The sequence below is a fragment of the Zosterops lateralis genome (genome assembly GCF_965231275.1).
Source record: "Zosterops lateralis genome assembly, chromosome: 4".
NCBI classification, from domain to species: Eukaryota; Metazoa; Chordata; class Aves; order Passeriformes; family Zosteropidae; genus Zosterops; species Zosterops lateralis.
The window spans coordinates 40,736,469-40,752,882 of record NC_139765.1 but is presented as its reverse complement, the minus strand read 5'-3'; the positions used below and the strand labels follow the sequence as shown (position 1 = coordinate 40,752,882).

Below are 16,414 nucleotides of genomic sequence, written 5' to 3'. Positions count from 1 at the left end.
AGATTAAATGCTTGTCATAAATTCCTAAATGCTGTAAAGATGATGTTATCACTGAAATCTTTGGTAACTTCGACTAGTGTACACAGTAAAACATGTTGCAGCATTAATCAGTGTGATAGGGTCTCACTGTGAAGTTTTTTAGCTCAATCTTCCACAGAGGACAAGACCACTAAAAGCCATTGTATTTTCTTTTGCAAAAACCATCCAGAAGAAGGCCAGGAAGCACACCAGTGAGCTCTAGTGGTTACATAAATGCATACTATATACTACATATTATCACTGACTTTTGCTTTTTTAAACCTTTCAGTTCAAAGAACAATCTTTATAACTGTCAATTTACACAGATTACATTTCCTTTCTAAAGAGAACATGACATCTGTAATATTACGCTTTAATTTACAGGTAGAAGCATAAAGTGCATAACAACATGACAGTCCCATTTTGCAGTACTTTAACATTCTTGTCACCCCTGGCACATCCTGATTCCACTAGCAAAAAACCCTCAGACCCTTCATTTTGAGTTTCCCCTTATATTTCTTAATAATTAATTAGAAGTAATGGACAAGGAATTAAAAGCAAATAATGCTTTTCTTTGGTTAATGCTTTCTAATGAAAATTATTTTAATTGTTTACTTATCAAACAAAATCTTTTTCACATAAAATGTATTCAGGACACAAAGGCCACTGCATCAGAAGCATAACACCTAAATGTAGTGAGTTTCAAGTGCTTCTGTTTACACAGAATACAGATGTACTCTAGTCCTTGAAATGTGCCTTTCAACAAGGCATTTTTGAGTTAGAATATTCAGCCATGTAGGACTGAGAAGCATTGCCACTCCCTTGGTTGGATTATTTACTAATCTCAAACTTGGATCATCATTTATCCCAGGAGCAGGTAGATGGGATCTACCCACAAGATATTTATAGATGCTAAAGTGCCCTGTTGGGGACCCAAGTGTGATGGGTTGACCTTGTCTGGCTGCCAGACACCACCCAGGTGCTCTCTCACTGCCCCATCCTGCTGATGTCAAGACCAGGAACCACAAAATGCCAGACAGGATCTCCTGCACCTACTCCTGAGAAGTCTTGTATCTGTAGACCCAACAAGGGTCTAGCTGCTCCTAGAGGTGAAGCATATACTACCGAGAGCCCCCCCAAACCTTGGAGTCCCAGAGAAACTTCTTCACATTTCAAGTGGGATACAGGGTGAAGAGGTCCATAAGGTACAAGACTCACAGAAGAATTATTTCAGTTTTACCAAACAGGAAGCAACAGTTAACAGCTGTTTTGCAGAAAACAGTCTAGTACTTCAGCATTTCAAATGCCTTTCTTCTTTCAAAAAATACTAGTTTCCATTTCTTTTCTGTCTTCCTTTCTTGTTTCTCTTTCCCCTTTTTCTTCTCTTTTTTCTCTCTCCCTCTCTTCTCTTCCTCTTCTCCTCCCTTCCAGTTCTCATTTTCCCTTCCCTGAATTAGGAAATTCCCAGAAAACTACTGACTAAAGGTAGCAATTTTTAGCACTTTCCTGGATGTGTTAATGGAAACTTCTAAGAATGTGTATACTTAAAATCAAAATAGAACACTGGAAAAAAAGTAAAAATGTACTCATTTCTTCCCCTCATAAAATATTGGAAATTCTGGAGAAACACAGATTTTTTTTAAACTTCACTTTTAGTATTTCACTTACTAAAAGTGAATGCTTTGTCTAAGAAGTATTCAGTAATCCAGAAAATAGGAGGAGGACTTTAATGGGTTAAACACCTTTGAGCTGCTCAGAAAGGATTTCATCCTGCAAGTGGCATCAAGCAGAACATTTTCCTATAATGTCTTTAAGCCTGTGACTCTTCTCACTGAAATCAGCGTTGGAATCACCTTTTCCTAATGATCTACATGTAGGGAGCAAAGGAGGGAGAGGAGAACAACAAGAAGGAAATACAAGAGAAGGACAGTGTTCAGTCTGAAATCTTGATCACCCATTCAAAAAAGAGATAGTTTTATCATCAACAGCAACTGAAGCTGGCAGTGAAATGGAGCAGGAAATACAGTCCCAAGAGACACTATTTCTAAGCACTTAAATGCCAACCCTTGGCGTACAAAATTGTTTTCTCTGTAAAGCTTGATGGGAACGCCAAAGACCCAGAGCAAGTCATTCAGCCTTCGTAAGTTCTGTCTCTCCACATTCACCTTCCTCTCTGGAGGAGGGGGTGAAGCACTTCCCAAACCCAAAGACTTTGTGAGGACAGCAAAAATTGGAAGTGCATCAGACAACACCTTGAAGACAAACAATTCCTGTAGATGGAGTACTTTCAAACAACCAAAACCACAACCAAATTTGTGAAGCTGCAACCAGCTGAATTATAAAATCGATGTTCATTATTTAAATGTAAATACTGTTCCATCTCTGCCAAGTTCTTTATTGTATATAGTCAACGTTCGGCATTGTAAAAATGAAACAATTTTATCCAGGATTTTATGCCACCATGTTTTTTCTGTATCCATGATAATGTACACTAACAAGATCCAGCTTTATGCAAATTCAACATATGTTGTCAGTGTGTCAAATCATACATATGCTTCTTCACAAAAATATGTCACATTTTCAACAAAAGAATCTAACAGGATTCAATAAACTGCAGATTTATGTGGTTTTGCAATTTGACTTGGTAAAATTAAGTCTACAGAAGAGAAATGTAATTTACTAGAACTACAAATTAAGCCTGCACGTTTAGTACATAGAGATTAATGAAGAGCCTGTACTGTATGTCCATAAGCTAAAGAAAGTCGAAAGAAAATTGCACCCACGTAACTACCGCCCGGTACAAAATTCTACTGCAAGTGCAGGCGACGGGGCTGTTCCTGGCGAGCTCTGTCTGACCCTCACCAGCCTGCGGGCTCCCTGGCGCCCGGGCAGCCCCACGCCCCCAGCACCTTAAACCCCTTCCCAGCGCCTTTCCCAGCCATCCCAAAGCTCTTTCCCAGCCATCCCACCGCCCTTTCCCAGCCATCCCAACGCTCTTTCCCAGCCATCCCAACGCCCTTTCCCAGCCATCCCAAAGCTCTTTCCCAGCCATCCCAACGCTCTTTCCCAGCCATCCCAAAGCTCTTTCCCAGCCATCCCAACGCGTTTCTCGCTGCTCCTCGGGTCACCCTCTGCCCGCGCCGGGGACTCCCGCAGGCGGGGCTGCCCCAGTTTCCTCAACTATTCCAAGGCTGAGCCACCTGCCCGGGTTTACAGAGCCTGCCCCGCTCCCTGCCGCGGCCCCATCCCGGCCCCTACCCGTCCCGTTGCCTGCCAAGTGAAGTTCATGGCGTGGATGCCGACGGGGATGGCGGGCATCCTCTGTTGGGCTTTCCGAAAGTCGTGGGTGAACGGGGCCATCTTCCCCTCGGACACGATCAGAATATCCTCCTCGAAGCCTGCGGGAGGCAAAGGGGCGCGGTGTGCGGCAGCCGGGCCAGACTCCGGGCCGGGCCCCCTCCCGGCGCTGGGGCGGGGGCCGCACTTACCGATGAGCGCCCGCGCCTGCCGCGCCTCGATCCACAGGTAGAGCGTGTCGGGCTGGCGCGGCGCGGCCCGCAGGCTGCACAGGCTGAGCGCGGCGCAGAGCAGCGCGGCACGGCACAGCCGCCCCGCCGGGGCCATGCTCCGCTCCCCACCGCCGCCGGGGGCTCGCCGGGGCTCGCCGGGGCTCACGGCTCCGCTGCGCTCCCTCCCTCTCTCCCTGTGGCGGGGCGGCCCCGGCGGGGCGGGCACGGGGAGCGCGGCCTCGCACGGTCCTTCCCCCGGGGCTGCGGGGCCGCCCACTGCCGCAGGAGCGGAGCCGAGAGCCGGGACCGCGGCCCACGCCCGTTCTGTCACAGCGGACCCGGGATAGGCGGGCTCGCCGCCCGGCCGCGCCTCCCGGGCCCTCCCTGTGCTCCCCCTCCCGCAGGGACACCCCGCACTCCGGCCAGGGTGGCACCGCCACGGTCACAGATGGGTCGCTGCGGATACTCCTGTCTGCGAGAAGAGAAGAAGTTTGCGCCCAGCCGTCCCCCCGACACACGTGGGGTTTGAGTCAAAGGTGGGGGAGCATCACCCGAATGGGGGGCGGCCGTGGCTCCGGCGGGGACCCGGGGAGCCGGACGGGTCCGGCCCTAAGGCCAGCCAGGAGCCCCCAGTGCACAGGGAACAGGGACACGCTGCCCAGAGCCAGGGAACCACCTAGGACATGGGGCAGTGTGCTGAAAGAAGAAAAGGCTTCCACCTGGCTTTTGCCCGAAGGTCTTGAGAGCAGTAGAGTTTTTCAAAACACCGAAATGTTGCCAATTACACAGGAACTGGAAATGGCTCAATATAGGAACTTAGTAAAGCCTGAAAGAATTTTCTATTCAAAAAAATATTTAAACAGAATCATGCTTTCTTAAAGGAATAAAAAAAATGTTGTTTCTAAATTTTCTGGATTCTTCTATTAGAAAAAGAAAAGCCTTAAAAAAAAAAAAGCCAAAAACTTAGTGGGATAGATAAAGTTTGAGTTAAGCCCCCAAGTTTGTCTGTATTGCTCTGGAAGGAGTTGGAGGGTATTTTCTTCCTGTGATTACTGCTTTAGATTCTGCTGGCACTCCATCTCATCCTGTCAGTGTGACTGCTAATGCCACCTCTGTACTGTCTGCTGGGACTGGAATTCTCTGTCGTGGACAGCAACATGAAACTGATCTTTCTTTTCCAGACAGATGTAATTGAGTGGGGTTCCCCAGTAACCTGACCAGATCAAAAGTCTTAGGCTCCAAAACCTGGAGTCAGTGTATGTACTCTAACAGAAATGCCCCACCTCTAGGTGGTTATTAGACGGGGGTGATTATTTGCTATTTTTTGGTTATTTAGTAGTTATTTAGTAGTTATTTAGTAGTTATTTAGTGTGACAAGCAGGTCAAAGGAGGTGATTCTGCCCTTCTACTCTGCTCTTGTGAGACCCCACTTGGAGCCCCACATCCAGCCCTGAGGTCCCCAGCAAAGGAAGGATGTGGACCTGTTGGATGGAGTCCAGAGCAGGGCCATGAAGGTGATGAGATGGCTGGAGCACCTCTCTTATTAGGACAGGTTGAGAGAGCTGGGGTTGTTCATCCTGGTCAAGGCTCCAGAGAGACCTCAGAGCATCTTTCCAGTACCTGGAGAGAGCCTAGAGAAGAGCAGGAGAGGAAATTTCTACAGGGGCCTGTAGTGATATGACAAAGGGTTTAAAATCAAAGTGAGATCAGAGAGAAATTCTTTACTGTGGGCGCGTTGAGGCACTGGCACAGGTTACCCAGAGAAGCTGTGGATATCCATTCCTGGAAGTGTTAGAGACCAGGATGGAGGCGGCTTTGCACAACCTAGTCACAGGTGAGATGAAATTGGGATGATCATTCCAGGTTCCTTCCAGCCCAAACCATTCTGAGGTTCTGCGATTCTGTGATTCTCATTTATGTTGTGTCAAATACATTTTTATCTCGCTCCGCCGCCTGTTTTCCCCTCCCTGCGCTCCGGCCGCGGGGCCGCAGGCGGGCGGTGCGAAGGGGGGCCGTGGGTGGCCGGCCCGAGGCCGCCCCCTGCCGGCCGCCGCCGCCACTGCAGCCCCGCCCGGCGCCATCCCTCCCCAACAACCCGGGAAGGGTCTGAGCCCGGAGATCTGCTTCCAAACCGGGTGGAATCATCTTAGCTTGACAATACACAAGAAATTTTAGCTGTACTATAAAAGAGAAATATAGTGGGGAAAAAATAGTACCTGAAATGAAACTGTTAAGAAGAGGTTAAAACGGGACCTCAAGATAGGTAAGAATATTTAACATTCTAATGCGATGATTTACATTGTTATTTATCATGTAAAGGGGCTTTCTTAAGATCCAACAAAGGAAGACAATTTAATTGCCAAGTAGTAACACAGGAACATAATTTCTAAAGCTGTGATGGTACAATTTAAACAGTCCTGAGTTAAAAGCACAATAGCAGTCAGTTTTACTTTCTGCAGAAATGAGCTGGTCCCTAGTGACTGAAGCACAGTTTGATGGGTATGCGTTTGTACCCACAGACCGTGCAGGACCAGAGACACCTCTGTAGTTGTTTTAACCATGTGTCTCTCCCCCAGCATCTGCCAAGGCTTAGGTGAATCCTGTGTTGATGCTGAGACTGGCCTGTTGTACTGCAGTGCCTGTTCTCCCCAGTTCCTCTCTGCTGTAGTGTCGTATCACAATGAGATTCACTGAGGGTAAGGTTTGCTAAACTTGTGCTTTTACTACCTGCTTGCATTCAATATAGAGATCTAGGTATAATCCTGGTCGAGTTCTTGATACGTTTTTTTAATGTCTCTCCTAAATTACATGACATATTTCAGAGAAGAATATTTTAAGTGAGTTGAGAACATTATGGAGACAGGATTGGAATACACTTGGGCAAGCAAGTATTTTGTGGTTCTTTGTTTAATGAGATGGAAAACATGTATGAAAACAGAATTGTGTTGTGAATATGGCTTCAAGTTCCACTAACTTTCATAAGAATGCATATATAGTGCATTTGTGGCCTGCTCTGACATTCATTGCAACTGACAGCATCCCCCTGATGACAGCCTTGGAATGAATTAATGAATGGATGGTTTGAATGATGATATACACAGGGAAGGGTATGGAAGTCAGAGCCTGATGCGCTTTGATCATCAGTTATGAATAATATAAAAAAAGGTAGAAAAAATACACAATTAATAACAGTACTGGGCATAAATATGGCCCCGAGGCAATAATTTTAATTCCAAAGGTTATAGATGCTGCTTCACCTCAGTTGTACAGAAATAGCAAATACATATTTTATTGGTTTGTTTCTATGAGGTGAACACTGGTAGATAATAACTAACACCTGCACAATTTAAATAAACAAGAAGATGCCAAATTGCAGCAGGATTTTCAGAGGTGCTCAGCCTTAACTGGGTTTATTCACTGATGTGAATCATAAAATTCCTGCCCATCTCTGTGGACACCAAGCTTATGAATTGGGAATTAGATCCCTCTAAATTCTTCCTGCTTAAGCCAAAACAACTGTCATTAAGAGCTGGCAGGAGAAAACCTCATAGATCTAGTTTTATTAGAAAAATCAGTTTTGCTGAAATTGGAATAAATTGAAGTTTCTGAAATTTCAATAGGAAATTAAAGACTGCACCTTCAATTATTCTGAATATACTATTCCAATTATTTATTTTAGAACATAATCTTTATTGTAGTTCTAAAAACTATGTCAAAGCAATACTGAAGGTTGTAACAACAGACATTCTAGAGGCAGAAGTCTTCTATTTTATATCACTTCTGATACGGTTCATTTTCTCTCTCATTTCTTTTCCTACAATACTCCTGGGTCATCCACTGGAGAACATGGAGTTAGTCTGGCTTCAGCCCAGTTGGGTACTGAAGAAGACAATTATTTTGACAGTCATTGTTCCATTCTTTACTGAAGCTGAAAAGTGTAACAAATGAAAGCTTGCAGAAATAAAAATTATCAAATTGCTAGAGAAGTTAGAGAGAGATGTCCTTGTCCTTGCTTCTGTCATATCCTTGAGTGGCAATAGACAAGTTATTTCATTCATTTTCCCAGCTGGTCATCAATTTTGTTCTTCATTTCAGCATGCCTGACACCAGATCTTTGGTCCTGTCTGTAGAATCCCAAAATCTGGTTATGTCATCCCAGAGGTTTTTAAAGTTTTTGAATAATTGAATTTTCAGTGGTTTGGGTTTTTTAATATAAAATTGTGTGACATTTCCTTGCTTCTAAAAATGAAGAACTGGCCTTTTAAACTTCACTAGTAAATAGCACTGCTTTAATTTAATTAGTTTTATTGTAATTTCCATTACTTTAATAGACTGTAGTAAATGCAGACCTCGATTATTTAATTTTTTAAAGGAACGGTGCACAGTATTTTTATTAATTATTAATATTATTTTATTAATTATTCCCCAAATTAATAATTGATATTACCCTGAAGGCATCAGTTTCCAGCCCTCTTACCTGGTAATTCTCTTTGTCCTGGTGACATGACTTCTAATTTTTCTTCATGTCACAAGTTCTATTTCTGAAACAGATTTTGTGTATGGCTGGGAGATGTGAATAGTTGTTTCTAAGCTATCAGACTAAAGCAATTTTTAAGAAAGAAAGGCAGACTTCTTTTGTTTATTCCTTTTCTATAAATAATTTCCATGTAAGTATATTTTTAATTGTTTCCATTCTCTTGAATCTTGATTGCTGAATATTTCATTGAAAAATATATTTGCAATGCAAATTACATGTCTTTAAAACACTGAAAAGCATACTAAACTAAATACTTACATTAGTATTAACACAATTCATTGTACCTTTCCTATTTATAAAATTCACAATTGGATTTAAAAATTAATTTAGTCAAGTTTGCATTGAAGCATTTAGTTGTGAAATAGTCTCAGAAAAAAATAAAATGAATACTTTATATTTAAGTATGTGTATAGGAAACCATTTCTATGACTTTCCTTTTATTGTTTGCCTTCCTGGAACTTCTTTAGTACATTTTAGTGAATGAAGAGAACACTGTATACTCACCAAGTTATTTTGTCCTGAGTTGTTTGAGTGAGAATGTAGCACTACCCAGAAAAGTTAGGCTTAGCTTAGGCAGTGGGTCCAGCATCTGGTTGAGAGAAAGAAAATTTTAACAATGTAAAAGATAAAATGGAAGGAGAGAAAAGTGGATGCAATTAAGTTTCTGCCTTAGAAATTACAGAGAACATGAGTAACAGATCTAAGCAATTAATCCTTCACTTTTTTTTTTTTTTAATATTGTACCAAACAAAGCAATCTCTTTTATCAAATTTACTTACGTGCAGCATCAGCTCCAGTGGGTTTAATGTTGACATCTATTGGAGGAGATACTGGACAGATTGTATAAATATTACTCATTGAAAAGGAATGAAATGTATGACAGCAGTATGATTTGTTGCTGAATGTGGCTGCCCACAAAGCCTTTGGTGCTTTTGTCATACACTGGAGATTAAAAGCTCAAATTCTGAGACTATGGGATCATGCAAGCTTCTTTGATAAACTTTGATCAAGTGGTCTGTGACTTGCCTAGCAAGAAAACCTCAGGCACTTCCAGAATCAAGGTTAAAGCTAAAGATATCATTGCAATTTATCACATAAATAGGAACAAAAAAGCACCTCAAAATCTGTTAGGAACATTCTTGGAAAACCATACTCAATGTCCAAAAAGACGATCAGAGTGACAGTGCCTCAGGAGCAGAAAGACAAAATGTATATTGTCCATTCTGTTCTAAGGAAGAATAGACATGGGAGTGATTATACATGCCATAGCATGAAATAATGCCTCACATATGGTAAAGAATATGTGAACTGTAAAGTAGAAAAGAATCACTTTGAGCCATATGTTCCTCTCTGGCATTAAACTGCATGGGAGAACAAAATAATCAAAAAATTATTTAATTTTTGAAGCACAGCCATTCAACTATGTTCTCCCCCCGCCTTTGTACACTACCCAGAGTAGATATGAGAAGTTATAAAATACTTTGAACTGTGCTAAAGAAAGGAGTTTAAACATTCCCTGTGCTGGAGCAGGCAAGGAAACAAAAGAGCAAGGATGGGCAGTATCAGGGCACAGACCCTGATACTCAGTTCACAGTTTTGGTAGAACATGGGTCAGGCAAGCAGGATGGCATCCTAGCCTACATGAAGGCAGTGACAAAACTGCCATTGACTTAACAGAGCCAGAATTCCTGTCTCATTATGAATCCTAAAGTCCCCCATCTTCCCGGAACAACTGTGCAGCTGCTGCTTAAGTGTCACCCTGGGCTGCTGGTGCCACTTTACCCCACAGCTCTTGTGACAGCATCTGGGGATGTGACAGGACATTGAGTAGATCATATTTGGAGCTGGGCCACCTGTACCCCAACACGTTTTGTGTGTGTGTATTTCAGGTGGTGTCTGAAATATGGCAAGTATGGTACTGTGGGGATCCAATCATTTGTCAGCCCTTCTTTTCCTGTCCATTTTTTTTCAAAGACACAGCCTATTGGCTATTTTTTTTACAGTAAAAGTAACACAGTTACTTTCCCCCTTGGAGCGAGCAAAACCCCTTGAATTCCTTAGTTTTGCTGCTTTCTTTACAATATACCCAGAGAAACATGTAGGAAACCTGGAAGAAGTGCTTCATTTAAAATCCATGTGTTAGCTGAAGATAGGACACATGGCAGTTCTGCTTACACAGGAAGCAGACAAAGGTACAATGATGCATCCTAATACAAGGAGAGCTGTGTAACATAACATCCTTTAGAAATAAGTGCAGTATATTGAGTGATAAGGCTAAAAAAAGGAGAAACTTTGCACACTGAGGTGATCTGAAACACTAGAAGAATACACCATGAAAATAAAGAACTTAAAATTAGGGCCTTTTACATTCTCTAATTGTGAAATACTCCTTCCCCAGAAAATTATTTTCTACCACAAAAGTTTTGATTTATCTGCTTCTTGGTCATTCAAGTGACACTTTTTGTTTTCTGTTAATGTTTGTTACATTTGCTAAGCCTAATTTATCACATATTAGGGAAAAAAAATCTTTTGCTGACTTTCAACTTTCAATAAAATCCTTTGCTCTCTTGGCATGGGGCAGACTAAGAGGTAAGTTTCATGTGGCACTGAATACAGAGAATCAAAACATCTGGACTGAGGGCAGTCCTTTTTCTAAAGACAGGTAAAGGAATTGAATAACTGAATTCCAAGGGATGTAATCCCAAGCACTCAGGGAAGAAACCTAAGAGAAGAAATGCAGTAGCAGATGTAGAAGGATTAGGTGCTGGCAAAGTCAAAAACTATGAAAAGATCCAATCAGCAAGGGCACATGACATGTCTGGCATTAAACACAGTAATTACATGCCTTTTTAATTGCAATAAACATCTTTCATATTTATGTAATGACATGTTTGGAAATCATCTAATTAAAATAGAATATTCTGGGGAAATAAAAGACTTCTTCATCTCTGCAGAAGGTTGTTGCTGCTTTTTAACTAAAAGGAGTAGGCATTCCAGAGGACTTCTGAGATTGTGTCTATGGCAAATAGTGAAATACAAATGGACTATACTGCTCAGAGAGCTCACCACTGGGATTTCTCTTTGTCATATTAATTGCTGGAGATAGGGGTTTTCTCAATAGCCAGGACTAGAAATATTTTCACACAAGTGGTAGATTGGAGAGAACAAGGAAGAGCCTTTTTAGGTCCAAACTGCACAGGCAGCACCTGAAACAGAGTGAGAACAGCCACCTCGTAACGTATTTATTAATAGGTTAAAGTACTCCTTTAAACACAGCATGTTCTTGAATTGCATAGTTCATGTAGTACGGAGTACTCCACAATGAGTACAAAACAGGCAAAGCATAGTGGGTATGCTAATAAAAACAAATTCAATACAGAAACCCATAGAAGGAAGAGATTCAGTGGAAGGAGTGATGGAGAAGCTGATGTAAGTTACAGCACTACAGCATTACTAGTTGTCAAAAAGAGAAGAAATAATGTGAGCTTATGGGAAACCTGAAAGTAAAACATGAAATCTGAGAGCAACAGATGGATAATGAGAGTGCTAAAATGTATATATTATCTACAAGATGTATTTATAAAATTTTGCCTGGCGTAAGTTCTTCAGAAAATCCTAATGACAACTGCAGATAGATTTAAAAGAGTCCTGACTTCCACAGTTCACAGAATGAATGAGGGAACTTGTACAGCCAACACAATGTCAAGATGAATGATGTAAAATGATCTAAAAATTGCTGAACTGTGCATAGTAAAATGCTTCCTCAGGGAAGGAACAAGGAGTAATAGGTTCTAAAGCATGGCTTCAGTAAATGGTAATTTAAGTAGGAAATGGTCCACAGAGTTAGTGAAAAAGCCATGGAAAGCAAATAAACGTTATTAAAGAAAGCTAAAATGAAATTACAAGGCAGTGATATAAAATAAATGTCATCTCATCATGCAAAATATATGGAAACAATTAAAGCAGTTAGTGTTTACATGGAACAATTCAGCTTCATATATATCTTTATAATCTTTCATATGATAAAAATAGGTACAGACATATCTAGGAGTGGACATGATGTTGTCTTAGACCTGAGGATAAAAGAGCATGAAAATCTTGCCTGGGTAAGGACATAAACAAAATTGTGTTTTAAGACCTGTTGGATATTGGTTTTACTGAGATTGAACAATATTCTTGATGTCAAAGGGTTCAAAATATTTTATAATATTTTAATTATAATTAAATAATTCTATGTTATACATATTTTCTATATTATGTACATTCAGTTGCATATGTAAAATGTAGATTTAAGCATTAATTTAAAGGTATCATCTTGGTCAATAGAAAATACTGCTGGCTTATTCATATGGTTTATAACAAATGGCATATGTACATTAGGTTGCAAGTGTGCAAATGTATGATATTGAAAACTCTCATTCAAGTAAATAATAATAGCTATTAAAAATCTTAGCTGGCAAAATTTCCCTCCTATATTTTTCTAGATGGTTTTCCAATTAATTTCATTTTAATTTGTGAATAATTAACTTTTCTAAAAGCTAGTTTTATGTACAACTCAGTTTGGACACTTGGATGATAAGGAATACATTAAAAAAGGCTCATTTGAAAACTTTGGTTTACCTGTCTTTCCCATCTTACTTCTGGAAGCTTGTTGCAAGGTTAATTCAGTTTCCCTGGGTACCAACCACAAGGTAAGGCATGTACTCCTCTTGTTGTGCCTTAATTGCTATATGTTTTCCTTTTTTTGCTGTAAATAAGATTGTTGACTTTAAAATTATAACCTTCCTTTTATGGTCTAACATATTTTCATTCATTTTTTATATCTGTGTCTGTTTCAGGACACATTTAGTGGTCAGATAATACACGCCCACCTCATTTCTCTTTCAGTATGACAAATTCTAAAGTATCTTAGTCATATTATGTTTTTTTCCTCCAGACTGAGTACTGAATTGGCATTTCATTTTTTGCTTGGCTAACTCTGCTACACAGATAACTTCCTTTTAGCACATTTTCTGTTCACTTATAGCACATAATAGAAGTCATCCAACATTTAATTCTGCTTTTGCTATGTAATTTTGCAGCTTTATTATCTCTAACAAAATAACATTCCTAGTAACAAAGACATTACTCTTCAAAAAAGCCAGCAAGAGGACAAGCCATAGCCTGGGGAGTGCACTGGAATGGAATTCATATTTTGCTTTTCTATAACATTTTCCATTGTCATTCTTGAAGTACTTCTACAAAGATGAATCATGATTTCAATTTGCCTATGGGAGAAACTGAGTCAACTGAAGAGGAAGTAATTTGCCATGCAGCAAGTCAGTGGCACAGCCAAGGGCAAAGAACAAGGCTCTTCATTTCCTGCCTGGTGCCCTCATGACATTAACTAAGTTTACAGCTCTGCCACGGCCTTCTTTATGACCTTAGGTAGGACCTTTTGGGTGTCCTAATACTGAAGTGCATGCTTAATTTAAGCTTGTTTTTTTAATGATCACAATTGGATGAAAACTCTCCACTAATACATCAGATATATTACAGGGATGGTTCATCCTTTCTCTCAGGTACTTTGAAAGGGAGAATTTTTTGTTCAGCATACTGTTAAATAGGTAATATTTTATTTTTCATGCTGTGTTTATTTTTTGCCCTTTCTGTTTTCACAAAGACTAATTCTAGCCAGGGGAAACCTGTGTCTGTAGATGATAGAAAATTGTGAATTAGAGGAGCCTTTGTTCTGTTGCTCAAAGGGTACAATACCTGTGTGTTATGGGCCCCCAGTTCTTCAGATTTGCAAATACTATTTTCCTTCTTCATAGACATCTGGAGAACAACTGTTGCACTCCTGACAAACTCAGGGTATGGATGAGTGGAGAATGCACTCCTCCACCTACTGCTTTTTACAGTGTGCATGAATGAAAAAACCCACTTCTTCCCTCACTCTACTCATTTGCACATAGAGCTCCTCCAAACATTTCCTCTAGATTTTCTTGTAAAAATACCTCTTCACTGTCCTACAAAATCTCATGGGGTACAAAGCAGGCATTTCAGTATTTGGCTTTTAATTTGTTCAGTATTACTACTTTCACTGTTCTCTCTTATTCTGTTCCCTTTAACTTTCTTACTTCCTTTTGATACTGTTTCTGCTGTCTACTGTGTCTCTCTATTTAATTTCTATTTTTTTCCCTTTTTATGCTTCTTTTCCATGAGAAAAGGGAGGTGTTCCACTCTAGGCCAACTCATCATAGAGGCATGGAGAGAACTGGCAGAAATCATTGCTCATGTCTGGCTATGCAGGGAGAGGACTAGGTTTTTGCTACTGTGAGGATTTCTCGGAAGGGAGATTGGAACTCTTCCAACAGTTTACAGTAAAAGGACTGCAGTTCTAATGCAAGTTCAGCAAGGTGAAGTCCATCTTTTTTCTGGTATGATAACAAATTGTGTCAGATGTGTCTCTGGTCTGAGAAATTAAACCTTTGTACAGGATACTACATGGTACACTGTGGAGATGAAGCATCCAGTCTTCGTATGAAGTCTGACATCAGAGGAGAGAGATTTCTGGCCTGTAAGGACCATAAAGAATTAAGCACAGAAGGAAACTGAATGCAATCATGACATTCACATGTATTAAGAAAACCAGACTGTGGGGTGTGCTAGAGACTCCCATGATGTGTGACACGGAAGTTCGGACAGGATCAAGCTGCTTTTAGATGGAGATGTTTGTGTAGGCCAAAAATTGGTTGTTGTTAATGTTCCCTAGATGTATGTGATTTTTACAGGAGAAAACAAAGTTGTAGAAATGCAGCATGTATTTTGAGAAGGAAATGGTAGTCTTAGGACCAGCGGTACTTTTTTCCCATTGTCTGTGAGTAGTTCTTATGGAAGTTCTTCCTTCCTCTTTGTGAGATATTTTCTATGTGAGTGGAGTTATCAACAGTGGAAATAACACAGCCTAAGGAAATCTAAAATGTGCCAAGATGACACCACCGCTCACTAACAACAAAAGGATTGCTTCAATACTCAAAAAGAAGCTGAGAGTAAGAGAGATGGAGAGACTTGTGGCAGTCTGCACTGCTGAGATGTAGAAGTGCTTTCTCTGGAAACAGAATTTTCTCAGGGCTACTGGCTTCCTGCTTATGTACCTTGCCTGCACTTCAGGTCAGAGGTTATGGAGGCAAGTGGGTATTCAAGGGGAAGGGAGTATCTACTCTTGTGTTTGCACAGAGCCAGGTACAAAAGAGTGAGTAAAATGGGTAAGATCTCTAAGTGATAAAGAGGTATAGACAATACCAATAATTGTTTGGAACACACTGAATGTAGTACTTTGCAGTAGTCTAATGACATGGACAAAAACCAGAATGGTGGCCCTATTCTGACTTCTTGGATTTGGTTATTTTTGTCAACTCTATGAATTTATATTCTGCTTAGTTATTGAACAAACTGAAATTAGAGTTTTGTGGCACAGGAAGGTGCATTACACTACTACCCTTGTATGAAAATGTAAAACGTAAGCTTTTTTTCTTTCTCTGCATGAGAGCTCTTCTTTTAAGCATTGTTAGATGAATTAAATAGTCATAACTTTTTAAAACATTAGCCTTGAATCAAAGTCAAGGATGTAATTATAAACAGTGAGCTCTTTATGGCTCCATCTATGCTGCTCATCACTTTGTTGCCAAACACTGTCAAGGCTTCAGGCTACAGTGCCACACTTACAGCCATATAAAAGGTTGTTTAGGTCATTGCAAAAAAAAAAAAAAAAAAAGTCTCATTAAGTGCAGCTAACACGTCTACATCCTGTATGGTGTTAACAGGTATTTCCTTATGTGAGAAAGGTACAAGAATGTAGGGAATCAGGCATCTCCAAGTTTTCAGGGTTCTGTTGATTTCAGAAAGGCAGGATCCCTTCCCAGTATTCTTCTGTGGATAAGCATGCAACTCTAGTTCTTATCCTTCCTTAGATCTTGGAAATACTTGCAAGGGACACCTAATCATAGGAAAGTAGATGCTCAAAAGCCAGAGTAGTGTATTGCTACAACTTTTGGCCACAACTGTTCTGGGACGTCATTATATATGTAGAAGTACTTCTGCCAATTCCACGTGGCAAATATGTGATTTACCCAGCCAGAGTTTCTGTATGTTAAGAGTAGTGAACCAATAATAAAGTACTCTGCCTGACTACCAAGCTCAGCTTCACTTTTCCTTTTCAAATTTAAACAAAAAGCTCTGGATGCAACTGTACAATGCTTTAGAGAACAAAACAGAACTGATGTGCCACCTTCTTAGAAGTGTTGATTACAACACACAATAGTCTTTAGCAACAACTACTCTGAGACATAAAATAGCAGAGCAAGAAGGT

General features: G+C 40.6%; 1 protein-coding gene across 2 annotated transcripts in view; it reads right to left on the bottom strand.

Annotated features, from left to right (window-relative positions):
* Window positions 1–3,382, bottom strand: part of WIF1 (WNT inhibitory factor 1) — a 36,753-nt gene extending 33,371 nt beyond the window's left edge. For both annotated transcript variants that reach the window (XM_083860670.1, XM_083860671.1), the window contains exon 1: window positions 3,277–3,382. In XM_083860670.1, coding sequence (XP_083716796.1) covers window positions 3,277–3,378 — 102 coding nt within the window. In that variant the 5' untranslated portion in view covers window positions 3,379–3,382. The remainder of the gene's footprint in view (window positions 1–3,276) is intronic.
* Between the last annotated feature and the right edge of the window lie 13,032 nt (window positions 3,383–16,414).